Source organism: Gallus gallus, chromosome 3 (assembly GCF_016699485.2).
Source record: "Gallus gallus isolate bGalGal1 chromosome 3, bGalGal1.mat.broiler.GRCg7b, whole genome shotgun sequence".
Classification (NCBI taxonomy): domain Eukaryota; kingdom Metazoa; phylum Chordata; class Aves; order Galliformes; family Phasianidae; genus Gallus; species Gallus gallus.
Window position 1 is genome coordinate 12,414,668 of NC_052534.1, and position 23,386 is coordinate 12,438,053.

Here is a 23,386-nt window from a genome sequence, read left to right on the forward strand (position 1 = left end):
GCACAGGGACAGGGTGAGATTGGAGCTCATTCTCCCCTGCTTTGTGCCTTTCTCTGTGATTAGAAAGGGAGAACCCGGCTGTGCCATTGCCCCTCACATGGGGCAAGAACTACTTCTGCTGTTGTCCTACTGCTGTTCCAGCCACAGCTGTGACAAACACCCAAAGGTTTTTCCAGCCCTGGGCAGCAGGAGCCACCTTGTCCATAAAACAGTCAAGAGGGGATCACTGCTGGGGATGCAAAAGTGACAGAATCATTGCTGGTGTCAGCAGGCACCACGTGGGAGAAGTGTCAGGTGCATCAGTTATTCATTGAAACCAACCCTGTGATCACAATGAAAAGGCTATGAATGGAAAAGGCGGTCTAATGAACCCACTGGCATTTTTCTAAAGAATGTGTTGTGTTGACAGTGCAAACCATTCTGCGCAGCGGGGGGGGGAAATGCAGCTGGTAAGAAATGCAGAACTGAGGGGATCTGTGAATGTGTGTGCGTTTTTGTTTTTCACTATATTGTCCTATAACCCATATGCATCACTGTGGGTTATGTTAGTGGAATTTTGCTGTTCAGCAGCTGTTTGGGCAATGTGAAGGCAGGCCTGCTCATCCTCTTTAACCATCAAAGGTACACGCTTGATCCGTTTATGGCTGCCCCAGGGTACTGCACCACACATCTTTCTCAGCAGCAGTGCCAGCTTCAGGCACTCCTGACAGCTTGGCTCTGAGGCCATGCAATGATCTCTCTGTTGGTAAATCAGCATTACAAATAATGAGGATAACTTGCCTTTTACCTCTTAGTGCACCATCAGCTGAGCTGGCTCAAGGGAAGGGTAGCACAGAGGATCATGCAGCCAGAAGGAGATAATACCTTGTTCTGGTTTCGTTGAGGAGAAATAGGTAAATGGAGATGCTCAGATATAGCAAACTGATGTAAAATCTGTACATTAAGCTTCTTTTTGGGATGGCCACCTTAGATGCCATGAAGATTTCTCATTGATACCATAAGCCTTGTGTAGTTCTGCTTGTTTCAATTCCCCTCCTGTCTTTGGTTGGGCCTTCAAACTTGGTTGCTCTGTGCTACGTCAGAGACACAGCAGCAGCTTCTGCTAACTACTGAGGCTGTACCTGGAAATGGGTGACTGCGAAGCCTTCCTAAGGTCTTATTCCAGCATGGAATTCAGGAGGCAGAGCCAAACTTGGCCATGATATCTCCAGCACTTTGCTAAATTCTACTGTTCGGAGTCATTCCAGGTACAGTGTCGGTTGTTGGATAGGAAATTAAGGGGAAAAAATTGGAAAAGGAAGAAGCAGCCCTGTCCTGAAGGGATGTAATTTATTACAAAATAGTACTAGCTTTGTTTTTAATGAAGGCTATTGCTTAAGACTGCAGAAGTGTGACTCCTCTCTTGATCTGTGCTCCAAGACTAATGCTTCAAAAAAACTGGTACGTCCTTATCAGTGGTTTCAGCTCCTTTAGTGTTTCCAGCCTTGGCAAAACGGGAGTGGGAAGACTTGAAACACTGTGCGTCATTTCATTTACTAGAATAATTTGTCCTCTTCCTTGACACTTTGTTATGTTTGGTTTCAATGGTACAGTAACATCTCTCAATAGCACTGTAACTTACTAATCTCTAAAACGCAGGGATGTTTTATATTTCAAGAGTTGTGACTGCCCTCTCATTGCCCTCCCAGAGAAATCTGAGCCTGTTGTTCCCCCACACAGTAAAGTGAACTAAGAAGCAGGGTCTTTACCCCCATATTACAGAAAATACCTGCCTTCCCTAGCAAGTGACTGATCCTGGAATTGCTTTCACTTTTCATCCATCTGCTATCAATTTAACTGGCTCAGTTACCTAAGGGCTCCTTCACACATCCTTGCAAGAATTTACCAAACCTGGTTCCTATAAAAATTAAGGGGCAATCCCCATGTTTACCCTCTTGCTCAACTTGCCATGTTGCATTGCTACCAGTTAGTGCTAGAACATAGCCGTGCCTCCCTGGATCTCCAGCTTGAGCCTGTGTGGGTGGAGATCTGATGGCTTCACCAAGATTCCCAGCTGCTGTCATTACCTCAGCACCTCAGTCGTTGTGTATGTGCAGTAGCTTTGCCTGGGCTGCTGTGTTTCTGGATGCCTGGAGCGTAAGTGTAGTGCTGTGGCTTTGCAGCTTGTCAAAGCAGATCTGGCAGACTGGGAGTAGCTTTGCAGCACACACCCTGCACCTTTGGTCAGAGCGGGCGTTTGAGCTCTGGGCTTCTTTTTAGCCCTCTAAGTTGTGACACCTGGGCAGACTGCCACCATCCTGGTGCTTCCCACACGGCAGACTTCTTTATATATAAGGTAATGCAGGGAGGAGATGCATGTGTTTGTCCAGGAAGTTGCAATCAGCCTGTACCTGAAAGGCCAGCAGAGCTAGTGCAGAGATTTACAGTATGTACGTATATATCCACGTGTGTAGTTAAAGGAGTTGTCTTTTGTGGCTGTCTTGAGTCTTTTAGCTAAGAAAGGCTGACTGCAATGCAAGACTGGCTTTACTGCTGTGTGCGGTTCCACATGCAGAGCACATGTGGGCATCAGACCACACAATCCGAAAATACACATCTCTCTAGTGACATTTAGCCTTAGTTTTCCAAATGAAAGCATTATTGACGTGCAGCAAGACAGACTTTTATGGGATGGAACTGTAAATATTTATTTTACCCATGGTGTAATTTTTATCTTTCATAGAAATGCAGGTATCAGCCACTTCTTTACAGGGTCATGTACGTAAACACGCGCTTTATAAAAATTTGGAAGTAAATCTTTGCCTAACAACAGTCGTTCTTGGCGATCGCGTTCCATCTACTGAAGCCTTTCATGTTAGAGACACATCCCATATGTGAGCTATTGTTATAATTCAATAAATACTTTACAAAAATAATGCTAGCTTTTTTTGAAAAAAAACGAAGGTTTTAACTCCCCGTAGTCCCTCCCAAACAGCTTCTTGAAGGAACAGCTTCTTCTGTAGGATACTGTGCCCTCAGCATATGATAAAGAGGGGAGAAAAAGGCTGGGTGCATGCTCTGCCTGAGGGAACTTACTTAGAAATGTGTATTTCACTTTTAAACACTCTTTATATTTAATATTGCGCTTCACTCCTCCAATGACCTATAGCGTGCTTAGCTTGCAGGTAGCTGCCCTGAAGATCTGCTGCCCAGCATAAGACACTGGCCCTGCCAGCTGTAGTTACGTATCTGGAGCTGTGGCAACTCCTGGAGAACCACTGCCCTAGGACTGATTAGGGTTCATAGGAAAGCCACAACTTTCCCTCGCTGCAGGCCTGCCCCAGGTGGATAGTGAGGACCTGTCCTGGAAGGTAACAGCAACAATTCCAGGTGCTAGTGAGCCTTTATAGTAAATTCCAAAACAAAATTAAACAAAACAACTTTCTTAGACATGATTAGTCATGAAATCACTTATAGAGAAAACTAATGCTGTAGGTGCATTAATCTTGTAAACCATTCCCATATGAAGAGTACATTTTTTCAACCTTGTTGTTCCTAATAACTTTTAAATATACACCCTCTTCAGCTGCAGCTCGGTCCTGATGGTGTGATGGTGATGGCAGCTGCACCCCTAGCTCCTGCTCCCCCATCTCACATGTTGTAGTTGGTGAATAAAGCAAAATGCACGTTATTAAATGAACATTATTGTAGTATAAAATCTTACTGGGACAAGTTTTATGTATGTCTGTATGTAAAAATAGGTGTGTGAGAGAGAGATATGTGCTTATAAATTACACACACTATGAAAAATAGTTATGTATTATATTACAACTATACACATTCATTAGGAAGAAACTGATCAGCCCCTGTCAGGGAGGTAATGCAGCAGCAGTTATCAGTTCTTTGGCATCCAGGAAATGAATGCTATTTTCTGTCTGAAGAGGAGGAAAACCTCTTCAGTATTCCCTTGCTTCTTGAAATTGCTTGTAATAGTCTTCATCTGTAGGGTTTTCTGTACACTTCTGCCCATTGTTTGGAGGCCGTGCTTCATTGTACCGGCTCCAGTCACCTTTGCATATAATCCAGGGCAGAATGTCCACTTTGTAATGGAGTTCTGCTGAGAATTCGATGCTGATCAGGTTTGGTGTACCTGCCCCTTTCCCTCTGGTAATCAGCTGCATGTTATCATCATAGCAGCAGTGCTGAGCTGCCAGGGTTGTGCTCTCCAAAGAGAGCATGGAGCGGATGCAGTACCGTGCAGTAGGCTTATAGATCTCCAGTTTTTCTTTTGGACCACTTGCATCTTTCCAACGAAAGTTTTTCCTCTTAATCCGATCGTAGATGTCAGCAGTGCTGTAAGCAACTTCTCTGGGGTAGGAGCAAGGACAGCTGGGAAGATCGTTGACCACTTTGTGCATGTATTTCTTCAAGAACTCACTTTTGCAGCTCATCCATCTTTCACAGCTATCAGTATCTGTTTAAGGGCAGGAAATTGAAAGCTTAGGATATGATGCAGCAGCCCAATTGATATGATCTGATAACAAATGATTAAAGCATTGCTGTTCAGCACTGGTGCTTTGCCTAAGAAACCAAGGGCAGCAGCAAAAGCTGGCTGTCTTGCCTGCAAAGTGTTAAGGGGCTGTCCTGTCTGATGAAGAAATCAAAGAGATGACTGACTTCAAGGGCCTCAAGCAGTGCTATGCTGAATTAAACTGCAGTATCAATGCCAGTAACAATCCTTGATGTTTCTTTTACCTGGCAAATTCTAGCCCAGCCCTGATATCCCCATGCAGTGCAAGAGACACTAGCAGAGCTTTACAAGAAATAGAACTGACACTGGGAGTTTGCATTCCCTGAACTTGTACAGGGCTTTGGAGTCTGTCTTTGGTTTAAAGCCCTTGTCTACACACTCGCGTTTGTACGAACAGCAGATTCAGATGTTAAAAGATTTTCTTACTGTGCTGGAAACAGCAAGATGGCAAGCAAAGCCTGGATTACTTTTAAGTTTATTATTAAGCTCTAATTATGTCTTCCTTTTAACTACCAACTGCTTTTTTTTCCTCTCTTCATCTTCCCGAAGGGATATTTCTTGGCTGACTTCTCACCAATGCAGCCAGAAATGATTCAGATTCTAAAGGGGCATGTGACATAATATCAGTGTCTGTACATTAGGAGTACTTAATGGCACCTAAGTTATGACTTATAGCTGGAATTAAAGAGACTTATAGACTAGTAGTATACTGAATACTGGCCTTTTATTATTTTGCAACAGTCTTGAAAGAATCCATTAAAACATCTCCTGCCCAAAATGTTGTTTAAGGTGTTTGTGTCATGCTGTGGGCTTTAAGAAACCCTGCACATCTTGCTCTGCACTTAATAGGACTCAAGTAATGTAATGACTGGGACCTAAAACTCTTACAGCAAACATTCCTGCAAAATATTTACTTAGTTATCTGTATTTTGTTTTTCTATCTCTTCAAAGAGTCCTTTCCCAGCTGTCACTAACTGCTGTGCTCCAGCGCTGCAGGAGGGAGGTGCTGGAGAGCTCTGTTTACCCAGTTGTTACCACTGTTTGGTCCAGCAACCAGCATTTGAGAATGGTTTCACTGGAGGGATGAAATCAGAATGTTAGAGAGGTGGGCTGAGTTTTGGATAGACCAAGTATCAAGTCATGCTCTATAAAATTGCTGTGGCTCATCCCACTGCAGAACACACCATTATAAAACCTATTCAGGCTTATAAAAATTATTGCCATTTCATTTTTAATGTGACAGATGTATTTAAATTGCTCTTATAGTATCTTCATGCTAAACAGTGTTTGATTTCTGCCATCCATGAGCATGGACACTCACAGCTCTTTTCTGAACTAGGACAGAGACTCACAGTTTTACTGTGAAAGAGGCACAGAAATTTGTTAAGAGAAGAAAGTCTGTGATGGAAGTGAGTACGTCCATGTTGTAAACTCAAGCAAGATAATAAACAACCATTTTTACTGATGCTTTTTGCAGTAAATTTAAAACATTGGACTCACAGTGAGAGTCAGAATAGGAAAATCCAAGTTAGTTTCTTATCTATTACTGGAAGATTGACAGAGCTGCTTACCAACTTCAAACAGTTTGGTAGCATTGAAGTCTTCGCTCCCAGCGAGTAAGCTCACTTCTGTGGCTGCAGTCCGGAAGGTATCTTCAATCCCTATGGCAAACATGTTAATGGTGATGGTGTTTTCCCATCAGTGCAGAACAAAATCAACTGTTTCTCTGCCACCTCCTCCTCCTCCCCCCCATTCTGAAACCTGCCTTGTTAGTCAAAGAAGCGTTCTGAAGTTGTTGCTGGAGGGAGCATTCATTTAAAAGTATAATGAACAAGGAATCTAGGGTGTTACAAAACTAACTGCTGTTTTAAAGAATTAGCTTAACCCCAAGGTAAAAAGTTTTTAAAGTTTAGTATTTAGATTGTATTTAAGCAGCAAACTGTTTTGTTTTGAACATGGTGCAGTGATGGATGGGAGAACCAATGTTTTCCTACTCTTTCTAGACTCAAGGCTTGCCAGCAACTCCCAGTAATTCAGGTAGAACATTTGCACGCTCTGCACCTAGTCAGCTTTATGTGACCAGCATTGTCTCAAAAGCACATAATACAAATGCCTGACAAAATAAATACATGAGTCCTGATGGCAGCTATAAAGCACTAGGGAAACAGCATTTGTGTCATGTCGTAAATCACAGCAACATGTCTGAAGACAGGTGTATAAATTCAGGTCCATACATAGGCAAACAGTTTTCAGGGAGTGCAAGGAAGAAAGATGCTGTTACAAAAAGAATGGTGCTTGTTGGTCTCTCCTAGTACTAGGAGTTGAAATGTGCAAGTAGGCAAGGGATAAATAACCTTAACTATCAAGCCCCTCCCTCAGCTTCAGCAGCAATATCACAGCAGCAGAAGCAATGGAATAAAAATATGAGGATCTTAAAAGATCAGGATCTTCCAGCAATTGCCAGCTGTCTGCTATCAGTAGAGAGACAAATGGATTTCCAGAAAAATGACTTGCTCCTTCTGAAGCATGCATCCTTTCTGTGCTGTTTTAGTTCACCCTACCTAGCAACCTAATATTTCCCAGTCTGTGCTATGTAGCCTTAAAACAATTGTCTCTTCAAAGAACCATTTGAACACTATTCTTTTTTTTTTCCCCCTTGACTCAAAAACCTCTACAGAGAGAAGAAAGCTCTTTAACACATGATAACTATATGGTTAATAATGAAGTCTGTTCACCATCCATCTTCTTTCCCCTGAACTTTCTCCTGATCTCCCGAACCAGGGCATAATAGTGGCTTGCAAAGCTTCAAAACAGCCTCAGGCAGCTTTTCAATAAAATTATCATATGATTTTGCCTTAACTCCAGTAGCAGATGAAGAATAATAGATACCCAAGAATCCATTACAAGGCAGTAATTCTCTGCTGGAATTATAAACAGTAGAAGCTGAGCTTTGCCCTTGTCATCTTAAAAATGTCAGCACAGCCTTAAAGAGTGAATATATTTTGCTTGCTGATTGTTGGGGGTCTGTTATATGGCATAATACGTTCTTTCAAGTTTGCCCCCGTTGGATGCTAGCTGGTAATAAATACTGGGAAATATAACTGGGGGGGCTTACATGCTTTATTCTGGATTTAATCCCTTATGATTTAGGCTTTAAGATGCATGAAAAAAGACCAGTAGTGTTTTTCTCCTGAACTGCCTAGAAATAGTTATCTTGCAATGAAGGTATGCATCTAGCTGTGAGTGAACCTCCTCCAACCACCTAACCAAGGTTCCTAAACCATTTTTCTAGCCCTCCTGACATGTCTCTTCCCAATACAAAAACCAGGCCTCCAGTTTCTGCCTTTCTGAATCATTAAGTAAGCTTAGTGATACCACCATGGTACATGTTTTTACTTCTCTCTGACCTTGGGAAGTAATGAAATGGCACATATCCCATGCATTGTTGCAACATTGTCCTTTCAGTATCTAAAGGGAGCCTTTAAGAAAGAAGGGAACAGACTCTTCAGCAGCAGGGTCTGTTGTGATAGACAAGGGGAAATGGTTTCAAACTAAATGAGAGGAGATTTAGATTGGTTATAAAGAAGAAGGTTTTCACATAAGAGTGGTAAGGTACTGGAACAGGTTGTCCATAGAGGTGGTGGATGCCCCATTCCTGTATGGGGCTCTGAAGCACCTGATCCAGCTGTAGGTACCCCTGTTCACTGCAAGGCATTTGGACAAATGACCTTTAAATGTCCTTCCCAGCTCAAAAGACTCTATGACTGTATAAACTACTGCATCACCGCATTGCAAATTCACCTAAATACAAACCCACAGTAGTGTTTAAAGAACATCATGAGACAAGGTTGCCATAGCAGCTTTAAACTTCTATTATGTATGTTTGAGCACTCAGCCCTGCTTTCAGTAAAGCAAAAGCTTAATGATGATGACACTTGCTTTACTGGTGTTTAATGTCCGTGCCTTTAGAAAGGCAGGAGCTAAGGAAAGGCTCCTTGTCATGGCTGTATTATCTGAACACATTCAAGCTAAAACTACCCTTTCCTTCATCCCAACGTGCACCCCAGCTGCTGCATGACCAAGCTTTAACATTTATAATTCTCCATCTAACCGAGCAATGTGACAACAGATAGGAGGTGACATTTCCACCTTAACATAGCTGTTGACTTCCAAGGACAGGAGATTTTGCATCCTAACAATAACAAAATCTCTTGAGTAAGACATGAACGGGTATTTAAGGTTTTTTTTTTTTCCTTCATACTAATACATAGATTCAGTGTCTTACAGTAACTGCATATGTTAGGCGCTCATCTTAAAAACCATATAAGTGGGGGGAGCTATTTGTTCGAAGCATAGGCATGTCCACTCACTGCATAGCAAAATATGGGCTCACTGAGGCAATAGCACAGCTGTTTTGAAATCCTAAAATTAACACAAATTTGTTACATGAGAGTAGATTACACCCTTTGGAATACAAAACATACTGTGCACAAAAATGACTGCCGTAATAAAAAAAAAAAAAGCCTGTATTTGTCTTTGAAGTCTCAGGGGATGGTAAACTGCATCTGGAAACATATTATTACTAGCAAAGAACCTGCCATTTCATAAATGCCCTTGAGAATCAACATCTCTCTTCCCAGCAAAACTCCTACCTAGCCAAAGACCCAACATAAAGACCCTTCCTTGGCTTTATGCGCAGTAGGGCTCTTCTCCCCCTCCCATGGCCACCTCTCCCCATTGCCCTTCTGCTAGCACAACCAAACCTGGGCAGTTTGGCCTGTCGCAGGTCCGTGACTCGGTGGCAGTACAGGCATACCCACAGGACCTCGTCCGCTTCTGACTGCCGCTTCCACAGGTGACGCTACAAAGGGACCATGGGCTCCAGTCTCCCTCACCATCAATGTAGTCTGTATAAAAACAAAGATGAGGAAGGAAATGAAGAAACAAAACTCCTACTACCCAAAGCTACTGTGTGTAGTGTTTTTTATTAAGAAGGCAAAACAGGAATGGAATCCAGATGTCTCTACCTGAAGCTCGGGCTAAGTGCCAGGCATAAGCCTGCTGTTTAAATGGTTTTCACACTTGATGCTCCTCAGGGAAATGCATGCAGCATTATTTGAAAAAATATTTCCTTTCTCTTTTGACCTTTTGGCAACTGAGACTCCTCAGCTGCAAAGCTGGGTCATGGACTAACAGTACACGTCTACTCACATAATTTCCCGGCATATAGGAACATGTTTTCTGATCACAAACTAATACTAGATGATAAATTGCATTTCATTTTTCTTCTCTTCAAAACACACAGCAATAGCACAACAATACTTACCTAATTAACTTTTGGCACTGCATGAATGTTGGACTGTGAGAGGCTGAGGGTCATGTCTGAAAACTGAATATTTTTTTCTTCTGCCCCTCAAACAGGAAACAGATATTACCAGAATACTGCCATGAATGTAGGGATCTACAAAGTCATCTGGCACCAAGAACAACATGCAATTTGTACTGGTCCACACAAATTATTAAATAACACCAAATCTGATTCCTAAGTAAGTAGGAGGAGTCTTCTGCAGTGGAAACATGAGGTTATTGTCTTCTAGTAAACAACCAAGATAAACAGTACCAAGTCTGCACCACTGAGATTTGGTGCCACCGTTAAGTATCTAAACACCTTAGATCCAGTCTCTTAGGTATACTGGATTATCTGTTGCACATCCCACCTTGTGAAGGGCAGCAGGTGGAGCCCATGAACCAACCCCAGTTCACTTCCAGTCTCATTGGCCTCCTGCCTTTCAGCCTCACCCACTGAGCTTTGTCTCGCTACAAACTCCTGGCTTAATCATGTTCTCTGTAGTCTACATGTGTTCAACTGACCCTGTGATGGCAGCTTGTAGCTTTGCTCATTTGGGCTACACTCAGCAGTAGCAAAGCAAATGTGAGTTCAGTGGCTCAGAGAGAGCCCTGCTCTATAGCTACAGGCTGACCACATAGGCACTGGCAAGATGCAGGAACAGATCTCTGTCTGAAAAGGTCGCCTTGCTACACACAATTCCCACTTCCCCCTCACTACCATGCTGTCTGTGGACTTCCTGAGCTGGTTAGTAGAACACATTACTTGATTTGTACCATATGTAATGACTGACGGCAAGTCTGTAGGGCGCTATTAAACATTTATTGCCAGGAGTATGCAAAGGTTATATATCTCACTCATAGCAAGCTGCCTAGATGTGAGTTCCTTGTAGCAGGGACCTTATGTGCTTTTCCTCCCTTACGCTGCTGCTGCCTGAGAAACTGCCCCATTTGCATCAAGTGTCCGCAGAATGATGATTCCTGCAGTACTGTGTGCAATTACACCTGATTCTGGGATCTGCCAACAGGAGGGCACTACAGCAATCTGAATAGGCACAAGACCTTTTCAGATCTGCTCTCTCTCACTAACCCTGTTCTCCTTTCCAGTCTTTTTCTGACTCTGATTTTTTTTTTTCCTCCATATGGCTGTTGAGAAAGAGTGAGGATGACCAGGTGTGATGGCCATCCATCAGTTGTGATGGATGCCTTAAACACCACCCATCCCTGGAGGTGTTTAAGGCTAGGCTGGATGGGGCCCCAGGCAGCCTGATCAAGTGGGTGGCACCCCTGCCCATGGCAGGGGGCTGGAACTGGATAATCTCTTCCAAACCAAACCATTCTGTGATTCTATGATACTTCTGAAAGAGCCCAGCCCAGGAAGCCTGGGATAGATGGGCACTGTCAGGTACTTTTCAGCAAGGACAAGATAAAGCAGTTAGGAAGGTGAAACACGTGAACAGTAAGATGGCTGGAAATAGCATAGAAGCCCCCTGCAGACACGATCTGCTACAACATCCTCCTGGTACAGGCCAGAAGCACACAACATTTTACATTAGTCAGAAGGCCAAGAGTTTCTTGCAATTAGTAAGGTGCTTTGGTGTATGGTAAAGACTCTAGGATAATTTGCAGGCCTGCCTACCTCATCTTTATACTGCATTAAAAAGCACATAGTATCTAGCTACTATTAAACATACTAGGTTGAATTTTCTCCTGGATCTCAACCTCTTCTCCCTATTTTTAATATATATATATAGTTTGTATTAATTCTACCACAATTACTTGTGAGAGCAATTTTATTTTGCCTAAAATAATAGCCACCTAATATCTGAGTTCCTGGCAATAAGTGTGGCCACAACTAAGCACAGGTGCAAAAAGAAGGGATAGGCTTTAATCTTCTGGCCACAAAAATTTAATACATATGTATACATTTAAATACACCATTCTCTGAAAAGGCTCTCTCCAGCGTTAAGGCTCTAGGACATAAACAGGGAAAAGTTAAGACCAAAACAATGCATAACAGCCACTCTGCAGTATCTAGCTGGTGCAAAACAACTGCCACAAATACTCTGGCTTTGAAATCCTGCTCTATTTATTTATTATCATAAAACAGAGAGGCTTTGATCTACCTGTGGCTCCTGAAGGGCACATATTAATTCACCTGCCTTGTGTCTTTCCCATGGGGATAGATATACCCTAGTAGGGCAATGTGCAAATGTAGCTCTGCTCTGATTCTAGTTTCTGCAACTACTTCACGCAACAAGCTGAAAACAATTGTTTTCATCGTGACACATCTGGAAGAGAACTACACACGCAAATACACAATGTTCCTGCTGCATATGCCACTCCCCACACATGCACCAACATAATTCATCTTATTTATGTGTCCACCAAACACTACCACGTTTTAGATCTTGCTTATTTATCCAATAATTATATTTTAGTTCCCAAACCACTGCATGATTCTAAATTTGTACTTATCCTTACTCTAAAAATAAATACAAAACCTTGTTTCCTTTGCTTTTAAAAAAAGTACACTTAGGACTAAAAAAAGACCCTCTTATGGGATAACTGGTATGATTTTCAAGATTATAGACTTGCTAGTGGAATGTAGCTACCACAGTACAGCTTGTGCATCTGCACAGATTTGTATTTAAAAGCTGATGAACAAAAGCCACATGTTGAAAAATCCTATTTTGTTTGGCCTACTTTCAGCAATGTCTCACCATTCTCATTTCCCCCAAACTCATTTTACAATCCCAAGGTGCCCATAAGAGGCCTGGAACACAAACTTACCATACTCTGGCTGCTCCTTGGACTCAAATGTCCGGTGACTGGGTGCATGACCATCCCACCCACCAAGAGGGTTCAGGAAGTTGCTGTCCTCAGTAGTGCTGTCATACTTGTAGTCCTGGTCACCGCTGCTCATGCGAGTCAAGGTGGAGGACCTCTGCCACCAGTTTCTCCAGTCAGGTGATGAGACTGGCCAGCTAGACTTGCTGCTCTCTTTCTGAAGGTCCTTGTCGGTCTCTGTGTCGGGGCCATCCACCACTTCAATGGTAACCTATGGGATTCAAAACAGAGCAGACTGCCTGTCACTGTCACCTCCTAGTCATGGGGAGACTTTCTATACAGCACAGGCAAATGACCGATGTTGCCTCGCAAGGGGACTGTGTAATACCATAGGGTTAGCATGTTGTAAACCATATGTGGATTACTGAGGGCAGAGATATGCAGAGGCTGAGTGATTCCTTCTGCTACCTCTGCTGAATCAGACCTTGGAACAAAGGCTAAGAAAAATACCACGCAAAATAATAACCCATGCTGTGCCTAAAACCTTTGCAGCAGAAATTTCTGCCTTATGAGGAAAATATGTTAAAATCTGGATGTTTATGACCAGGAAAAGGAAAATCGTATCTTTTCCTCTAAATACACTGGGGCTGAATTTGAAGCAAGCACAAAACATGCCAGCATGCAGAGCCTGTTCTGAGAGCTTAGACTGACTTAGCAGAGGCCTAAGGAAGTCCATGGGTGTGAAGGTGGAGGATAGAGCCCACAGTTTGCATTGGGTCAATGCAGGTTTGCATCTGCCTTGCCCTGTAGCAGCAGCTCAGCCTCGCCTCTTGCACTGCCCACCTTGCAGCACCACGTTTCCATCATGCCCTGCCAGGTGAAACCACACCGTGGGGCTGAGAGCTAGCAGCTCTTTCAGGCACTGCTACGTAAGTCACTTGCTGCTATGGCACCTGAAGCAGGTCCTCCTTCTGTGCTGCAGAGGGTAATGCTGTATGATCCATTCATGGCTTCTGCAGAACCCAGAGCCAAGATTCAAAGTTTGCTGCCCCATTTGCTCACAGGCATCAAGAATGCAAATATAATGCTGCACAGGGAGAGCCCTTGATTACTTAGGCTGAACAATGTGTAATTACATAACTCTTGGATAAATATTGTGTGTGTATAGGTGGCTATTTAGGTAGAAATAGGAACTAGCCATCAGAAACCTTGGCTCTATGACTCAAGCATATCACGACCACAGATAAATCATGAAATGCTCTGATGCTTCATGCTGGTGTGGTTCAGTGATTACATTGGACTGGCTAAGCATAGTACAGAAGCGAGATCAGATATACTTATAATGTATTCTTCATGTTCTATAAATTTAAAAAACAATCTTTCAAGATAGTACTCCAGGAAAACTGGGTTATTTAAGAACAGGAAAATGTATAATTATGTTTAAAGAAGTCACAAGACCCATTCAAGAGAAAGTTTCTACAGTTACCTGTGATTGCTCTACAGAGGAATCTAATGAAGGCAGCAAACCAAAGAATCACTGCCATAGTTTAGTAGCAGCAGGCGCAACTACACAGACAAGGCAATGCCTATGCATCCATCCTATCTGCAGAAAGGAAATTTTGAATCAGTTCAATGCTTTGCCTTTGACCATAGACAGATAGCCATTGAAAAAGAACAACTTTGAGGCTAGCATGAAATGGCACTGGGAGAAAGAGCAAGAGCGATGGAAAGTGCAGTTGTCAGCCTAACAGCATCTTTACACAAGAGATATTTTACTTCCAGACTAAATGTGGAATCAGAGTGATTACTTCATTAACCTCAGTTTCTACAGACCAAGAATTAAAATGGATTTCATAAGTCTGAAAACAACAGGGTTAGTTCAGGGGTTCAAAACTGTTGCATTGACCCAAGCAAAACAGTTTTCACAATAAGTGAAAATAAATGATGTTACTGAGTGGGTAACACTGCACAGCTACCCAGGCAGAGGGCTTTAGTACTGACCATGTGAAAATTAGTATGACTCTAGTACTTACTCTGGTAACAAATATTTTTAAGACCACATAAACTTTGTAAGCAATGACTCAGCAAATAGAAAAAAAAACTTTTTTTTTTTTTTTTTTTTAAAAAAGGAGCACTTGACAATCATTCCATTTGCTTTACTAAACTGCAGTTATGTGACTGCAACCAAAAGGATTTGGATTTAAGACACTTATTTAGGATTCCAAGTCAGTTTAAGCAGATGATGGTTTGTAGAGACACAGGGGCTTCTGTTGGGCTATGTGTTACATCGAGGAAGATAGGCAGGTGAATTTCAGGCTCAAAAGACCTCATCAGACCTTCAACAGCACTGCCACCAATTTATTTTGAAGACATGTCTGCAATCAGTCTGTGTGTACTACAAAACAGGTTTATTAAAAAGGCCTTTAAAATGAGTTTCCCGGAACACAAGGTGTGGGGAATTTGACTGTGCCACTGCAAGCTCTAAGTCCTTACTCTATGGCTTAGAGCTAGCTAATGAGGAACAAACTGGGAACAACACCCCATTGGGGTGACTCAGAGCCTTGGGGAGGCATAGAGTATGTGCAAACAAATGGTGCTTCTTTTTAGTGATACCTGGGCAGGGGAGAAGGAGTCCCTGCACTTTGTCACTTTTCCTCTTGCATGATGTAACTGACCCTGCAGGACTATGATGCTTTGTCACCCGTGAACTAGATAAGAAGTTATGGCCTGAGATGATCAATAATTCCTTTATCCCAAAGAGAGAGGTCTAAGGAAAAGAGAGGTCAAGAGAAATCCACCTCAGCATAAGCAAGGTTTTTAATAGGCTATTGAATCAGTGAACATAAAATCTAAATCCAGCGTGGCAGTCTGACAAACACTAGTATTTCTCCTTCATAAGCTTTGATTACAAAGCTGTTTGTTTGCAACTTTAAAACCATAGAGTGAAAGAAGTTCTACAAGTCTTGGGATTGTCTGACCTGCCCATCTTGGCAAGAAAGATGTTTCAGTAGGGTCTAGTCCTGTTTGTTTTCAGGGACTCATCTGTGCTCTGCCCATTCCCAGTAAACTCTAAGGCAGAGTTCCTCCCCCCAGAGGCAGGGAGGAAATCAGCAAATAATGGCAGAGTGCCTCCAAGAAATGACCCGAGGGCTGGGACAGAGGTGTGAGAAGTGGCTGCTTCTTTGGGATAGGGAAGCAATTGCTTGACCAATGTACAATTTTGAAGACATAGCATTCACTGAATTCTTCCAATACTTACAGTTAACCTTAAAAACATTAGCCTACAGCTATGCATATACATATATATGATAGGCAAATACATATCCTTCAGTTGGTTTCTATACAGTTTTGTGTTGGTGTTTTTTTTTTTTTTTTTAATAAAAAAGTGGAGAAAAAAAAAAAAAAAAAAAAGAAGAAATCAGATCCAGAACTATAGTCATTAAAAAGGGGGCAGTTAAGACAGCTCTGGAAAAGCTTTCCCGTTGTGAAACGATTCCAACGAAAACATGTTCTCTCAAAAACTAAGAAACAGACCTTGTTTAGTATTTTTATCACGAAGACTGTTTTAAAGACTTCATTTTCCCTGTTTTCTTCTTCCAGAGATTATCAAAACTGCAAAGATGATTATTTATTTTTTTGTCATGCTTCCCAAAATGTCTGTGGTAACATGGTTCTTGTAGAAATCCACAATCATCTCCAGAAGTATTCAACCCTAAAGTGAAGCCATTTCTTTTATGGTTGTTTGAGCTATAAATAAGGATGTTCCTCTAAAAATTGTTAAAAACAATTGGCATAGGTACATTAAAACAACAGATTTGCAATGAATTTCTAATGAAATAAATGTATCAAGCACAGATGTCTCAAGACACCAACATCCAATTCTCTCCTGGCCAAAAGTATACAGAAGATAAATATTATCCCCACTTGCTGGAGTGCACAAAAAGTTCTAAGTACTTTGTCCTGTTTACTGAGACAATGTTTCTGAATTCACTTTAATGGTGTAAACATTGCCCTAAGCAACTGGAAGATTATGTTACAGGAAGAAGTACACTTGCAGTATTGTGCAAGCGGTGGGTTCTGGGACATTTCTACTGTTTCCTTCATGAAACTGATGCAAATTTTCAGTGCAGAACTTGTTATTCTGTAGAGATGGATATGTGCAAGTCAACAAGGTAGATACTCTAACAGCAGAACAGAATTGGTTAACTATAAGGTACTGAAATGATAAATTTAGGTTTTCACCGCATGACAGTTAGCTAAAATGATGCCTGTAGTGATGAAAAATTACTTCTGTAGTTTTCGGTAATGTCACGACAGCTCACTTAGAACAGTTTTCTGAACTCACTAGATGAAAATAAAGGGTATTAAAGTTTGCTTGGAGCAATGAAGACAACATGACTCAAATCCTGAAATTTTTGTTCTGATGGACCTATCTGAATCCTTCAATTCAAGTTCTGGTCCCAAGTGCTGGTCTGAATTTTGCACTTTCTGGCAAGCTCTTACCCTATGACAGTAAATCACTGCAGAGGTCACAGCTCCGCTATTGGAAGCTGTTAACCATGGCTTTCCAGCATCCTGCTCTGCCAAGACTCATCCTTCCAGGTTGCTAAGAGGACTATCTTAGCTCCTGACATGGCTACTCTATGCTTCTGCTGCTGCAGTGAGTGCAGCAAAGCAGATAGACTGACCAGGCAGATGGTCTTTGGAGCAGGGAGTTCTTCATGGTACAGACCCAGCTCAAGGAACAAGAACAGGAACGTGCACTCTCCGCTTTTCTGGGTTTTAATTTAATGATAGGGACAACTGTGGTGCTGCTCTCTCAAAGAATCAAACCATAAAGGCATTACAAGAACTCAGTGCTACCGTAGCCCTCTCGTCCTTACTGAGCTAGATTAGAGGTGGGACATGCTGGTTAGAGCTCAGTGCCACAGGTACTGCTGAATCTTCTGTGATGATATTAAGGTGTTGCTTTCCACTGCAGTGAAACTAGCAGCTTCAGAAAAATATAAAGTTTCTCTAAAAAATAAATCTAATAAATTGTGTTAAAAGCTGTGTGATATGAATAGAGGTGAGAGGAATGTGTATCGATGAACCTAGAGAAGAGTTGAACTCCATAGCTATTTTTTTAAAAAGCAGATCATACAGCCTTGTTTCTCTGTATTCTGTATGTTCCTAGAGTGGCTGGTACTGTGTAGGGTTTTTAAATAATTATTATTTTTTTTATTTTTTATTAAGAGAGGGTAGAAACTGAGTAGATATCAAAGAATAGGAACACCTTCCCTACAAGGACAAGCTGAGAGAGCTGAGGCTGTTCAGTCTGGAGAAGAGAAGGCTCTGAGGAGACCTGAGAGTGGCCTCTCATAATCTGAAGGGGGGCTATAAGAAAGAAGGGGACAGGCTCTTCTGTCACAGCAAGGTCTGTGTGATAGGACAAGGGGAAATGGTTTCAAACAAGAACATGGGAGATTTCAATCGGATATAAGAAAAAAGTTTTCTACAGTAAGGGTGGTGAGGCAGGTTGCCCAAAGAGGTGGTGGATGCCCCATTCTTGGAGACCTTCAAGGTCAGGCTGTACAGGGCTCTGAGCAACCTGATCTAGTGTAGGTGTCACTGTTCACTGCAGTGGAGTTGGACTGGGTGGCCCTTAAGGGTCTCTTCCAACTCAAACGATTCTGTGAGAATAAATAAAGCTAACAAAGCAGTATCAGTGTGGCATGACTGACAAAAACAGCGCACAAGTCTCATGCAACACCTCCCCCAGCAGGCAGCGTTAATTTCTTCTGCCTGTCTATTATTTCCAATGCCACAATTTGCAGCTAGAATACTAATCAAAACCAATTTAATCATATGCTTTCTAAGACACGTTGACATTTTTTTTAGGATAGAAAGCCTAACTCTGTTTCTGCTCAGAACCTATCTTGTCATCTGTCACAACTGGAACTCACCCAGTTGTATTTCGGGTATACTGGTTGTGACATTTCATCAGGATTCAAGTTCTTTATAAGACCAGTACCAATGGAAACCCTCTGCCTGACAAACAATAGGGAGTTTTTCCTTTTCTTCTCATTTGTTGTGGTGTTCATCACTTCTAGAAAAGCAGCGAAGTAGCAGGACAGCACCACCTACACAAGCATGGCAAACCAGGAGTACAAAGGAGGGACATGAGCAAAATCTCAACTACATGTTGAGGTTCCAAACAGAGGAACAGCCAAGAAGGTGAGACAGCGCCCGAGGCCTCAGAGAACAGCTGAGAGGCTGTAAAAGGCTGATTAGAAGAGAAGGGAAAAGCTGATCAGAAATTAAAAGCAAGCAAGTTTCTATTTATTCCCTGTATGGCTTCCTTCTGTTACTTAGAACTATGAATAATCCTGTCTTACTCTGCCCGTTTACAAGGTCTGCATAGGCATCCCTCAGCTAGCTTATGTCAAACAAGTGACAATCTATGAGAAAGAGACATAAAAAAAAAAAAAAAACCAGAGAAAAATGTGATCAACTTTTTAAATCCCCTTCTCTTCCTGAAGTCTCCCAGGCACTGATAGAATAGTTGAAACGAAAATCTAATACACCAAACCAAACAACCAGACCGTGCTTGACAGCTGCTGCTACAGTTACTCTAAAACAACTACTGTGCAAGCAATGCTGAAGCATAAAATTCCACTTGAAATGATGCAAGATTTAACAAGGCAAGAACACCACAGAAAGTCTAGTTAAGTGTCACACTTGTCTTGCATGAGAAGAGTCAAATAGCATTTGCCTTACTGCAGGCTCTAATTATTGTTTCCGAGGTTTTTCTGGAAGGCAGTCCACTACACTTACATTTGATTATCACCTGATAAATACAGTAGTAGCCCGGGGACGTATTTTCCTGAATTCTTGTAATGGTGTTCTGAAATCCACTACTTCCTCTCCAAAAGAGCACATAACTAGGGCATGATATAGCAGTTACATTCTCACAGAAAACCAGAGAAGGAATGGCCATAAAGAGAACTCACTGGAGTTTTCTCTTCAAAACCTGCTTTCTTGGGCTGAACTTAACATCTGTTTATTAGGTTTTTAAAATGTCCAGGTTATTTTTCGTCCACACAGGCCTACACTAATAAAAGGGAAAAAAAGGTTGCGGGCTCAACTCAAGGAAAGTACAAGGAAGTTGCTAGGATATGCAGGGAGAAATTTAGAAAGGCAAAAGCCCAGCTTGAACTCAACATGGCCACTGTGATTATGGACAACAAAAAGTGTTTTTACAAATATATTAACAGTAAGAGGAGGGCTAAAGAGAATCTCCATCATTTACTGGATGCAGCAGGGAATGTGACCACTGAGGATAAGGAAAAGGCTGAGGGTCTCAATGCATTCTTTACACCTGTCTTCAGTAGTCAGACATCCTAAGTTATCCTTAGGGTACTCAGCCTCCTGACCTAGAAGTCTGAGATGAGCAGTAGAATAAACTCCTCATGATTCAGGTGGAAACAGTTAGAGACCTTCTACTTCACTCAGACTGTCACAAGTCCATGCAGCTGGATGCTCTTAGGACTGTAGCTCACCAACCCCAAAGCCAGTGGGCAAAACAAACAAAAAGAGAGTATTGATTTTGCTTTCATTTGCCAAACAGCTGATGAGAAAATTGCTAATCATTGTCATCACTGTCATTCAGATAAGTAAGTTATTACTTAATAAGCAAGAATTCACTGTAACTCTTCTTTTATCCCCCCCTCCCCATGAAAGAATAAACCAACCTTTTACAACCTTCAGGCAAAGAAATAAGATTTCTTCAAAGTCATTTCTACAAATGATTTTGTAATGAATTAATGAGATTTTTATCTCTGTAAGGCCTAAACTGCTGCAGGACTGTCAACTAGGAATTTAAGGAAGATTTGCACATCCCTACTTATGCACCTGAATAAGTTAAGTATAACGCAGAACGTAGGCAGCCTATTTCTGAAAGAGTTGATCCTTACGTGTAAGAAAGAGCTCTGGGATTAATGTTGCTCAATGTTTTCCAGTCTACAGGACAAGGTTTTCCAGTTCTCAGAGTCCAGCAAAACTGCTGACTTAGTTGGCTGACACATTTCCAGCATCAGGTGGTGGAAAAAGAGGTCATAGCAGAAGCAGTTACTGTAAAGACAAGCCAGGGAAATGTTTCCGTCCCCCAGTCATTTATCTGTTCCTTAAGCCTAATCATTAAATGCTGTCACGAATCAGAGAAGGTTTTTTGTTTCCTTCTGTCCTCCTTCGTGGTTTACATACTGTTCAGACAGTGATGTTACTTGATTTACCTCCTCCCACAATCTGGGGCCCCTATAGCTTCCCTACCTTCCCTTCCTACGGCTTTCTGGAAAGATGTGTACAGGCACCACATGTTGAACTTGTTTACTACCTTGGCCTGTCAAGTATTGGACCTGCACTTGATCCAAATCTGTTAGACTTCTTAATGTTGCGAGCCATCTATGAAGTAATGGAGTGTTGACTTTGAGACAGCTTGTTCTCTCACGAATAGGTCTATTATATCTTTATGTATGTACTTCTTAGACATATCAAAAGGATGGTAATTTTGTGGGCTGGGGAACTGCAAGAAGCCAGGAATTTATTTAACCAGAAAACTAGTTCTATTAGCGTATTGTTTTTACAAGCACATCTTAGGCAGAACAACATTTCAATTTATTGTTTTGGTTAGAAAAGACTTCTTATTAATGCCAATTTTGCTTTAAGGTTCTGAATTAAAAACAAATCACTCATTTTTTCCTCTTTGTAAGCCTTGAAGTTTTAAGATGCAAATGGCTTGCAAGAGGCCATTCCAAACCCAATAGTAGTTTGAGGAATAACATATAACAAAGTTTCTTGCAGACTGTTTTTCTTTTATGGGCAGCTGCAGCAGAAATTGACTCTCAGACTTAGTTCTATACAGAGGACCACATTTTGAGAAGAAACTTAAAGACCTATTGTAATGCTGTAATATGATGGAAAGTACAGCAATAATAGTGAACCAGCACAATCCTAGGCCATAGCAAATGAGAACACCCAAATGCAGTAGCCAAATAAACAAAGGAAGAAAAACTGCTTACCTTTAGAAGACCTCTAGTAGGTAGGGATCTCTAGCAAGATACCCTTAGCTCCAGTGCCAGCCCTTAAATGAGGTCTGGGAAGGGGTGGATTCTGGCTCCAGCCCTTCCAGTCACTCACGTGCATTGCATACACGTGAGCTTCCCTGGGTTGGTCCTGCCTTCCCACCAGGTGCTCCATCTCTGGTGCAGGCCATGATGTAGCATTTCTGCTACATGTATTCTCTTATAACATTTGGGAATGGTTGCACTTTATAATAGCATACCAAAAGAGAATCTGTTTATAAATGAATTTTTACAATGGAGAGTTGAAAGCAGAATTGAAAATACCTATTTAATACCAAAGAAGAGAATATATTCTGAAATGCAAAAGCAAAGATGCCTTTAGTATCGTGGATAGGTCTGTACTGATACCTACATTCTGCAATCAACAATATCCAAAGAGAAATTTAGAAAAAATTGAAGTCTGTGCATTCACTCAAGACAAAGAGTATATACCATCTCTGTTTCGTAGAGAGGCAGGGGTATTCTGACTGCATGACATAGAAGCCAAGCTGAAACTCACTTGGTTCAGTAAGATGATCTTATGTAGCTTCATAAAACATCACAAGTTAGCATAAATTTGTACCTGAATGTTGGGATTCTGCCCGTTGAGATCTGCTTTTGACAGGTCAGGGAAGTTTGGGAGATCCAGAAGGAAAGATCTAGGTCCATCTCTTTGTAAGGATGTATGCCCATTTTCCTGCCTGAATCGTTGCTTAGGGAATGGCCGGTGGGCAGCCTGGAGATCAGGGTATTCTCTTCTGTCCTCAGGGTTCAGGGTAAAGCTGTCTTCAGGAGAATGGTCATCTGCAGTGAGCGTGTTCTGGGAAAAAAGCAATGCACTATAACAACAACTGAGGTGCAGTCCTGCCAGTACCCCCACGTCCAGCTTTCTGCTAATGATGGCTGCAGAGTGCAGATAGAAGTTCTTACTGCATCCTGACCCACAGCTAGTTTTTTAAATACACAGAATTTATGATGTATTTTCTCAGGTTTCATGACTTTGACCCCTGATTCTCACTGAAATATACTCAGTTACACTGGTGTGGATCTGTAACTATATGACACATTAGAAAATTAAGTCAGATTTGGGTGCTTAGTTCCATTAGGTTCCTGGGACATTCCAGCCTTCAAGTGACATCAACACACTGACACAAGCATCTAACTTAAGGCAATTCTGGAAACATGAAGATCTGAAGCAAGCTCTGTGAAATCAAGTTATATCAGATTAAGCCTGATCTAGCTGTAAACGTCCACATTCATTGCACAGGAGTTAGACTAGATGATCTTCAAAGGTCCCTTCCCACTCAAATGATTCTATGTCCCTAAAATAGTAGGATATCTTTACTACAAAGCATTTCAGTTTGCTCTGTTCCAAATTGGAAAACACTGACTGCTAAGTTTTAGTTCAAATTCATGACATTAAAGGATCTTACTGTGTTGAACTGGCAGCTTCCTTCTCTCTCTCCTTAGTTTGCAACAACTTCCATCTAGCTGTCTGTCTTTCTCACCCGATTTCTCTGGTCTTGAACATCTGAACCTTCCTTTCTTCCTCTGGGATCTCATTTTCATGTTTGCCTAATGGTGGGATTGAATTTCACCAAGCTGTGGGTCAGCGGTTAATGCTTTTGTTATTACTGAG

General features: G+C 41.8%; 1 protein-coding gene and 1 long non-coding RNA gene across 3 annotated transcripts in view; one reads left to right on the top strand and one right to left on the bottom strand.

Annotated features, from left to right (window-relative positions):
• LOC107052858 overlaps window positions 1-23,386 on the top strand; it is a 97,376-nt gene that overhangs the window by 18,882 nt on the left and 55,108 nt on the right. The gene's annotated exons all lie outside the window — the stretch shown is intronic.
• ISM1 (isthmin 1) overlaps window positions 2,662-23,386 on the bottom strand; it is a 40,866-nt gene continuing 20,141 nt past the window's right edge. Inside the window, exons 3-7 of the mRNA XM_015283525.4 lie at window positions 22,331-22,567; window positions 12,650-12,917; window positions 9,274-9,417; window positions 6,082-6,171; window positions 2,662-4,453 (exon numbers count right to left, since the gene is read on the bottom strand). Of these exons, the coding sequence (XP_015139011.2) occupies window positions 3,936-4,453; window positions 6,082-6,171; window positions 9,274-9,417; window positions 12,650-12,917; window positions 22,331-22,567 (1,257 nt within the window). The 3' untranslated portion in view covers window positions 2,662-3,935. The remainder of the gene's footprint in view (window positions 4,454-6,081; window positions 6,172-9,273; window positions 9,418-12,649; window positions 12,918-22,330; window positions 22,568-23,386) is intronic.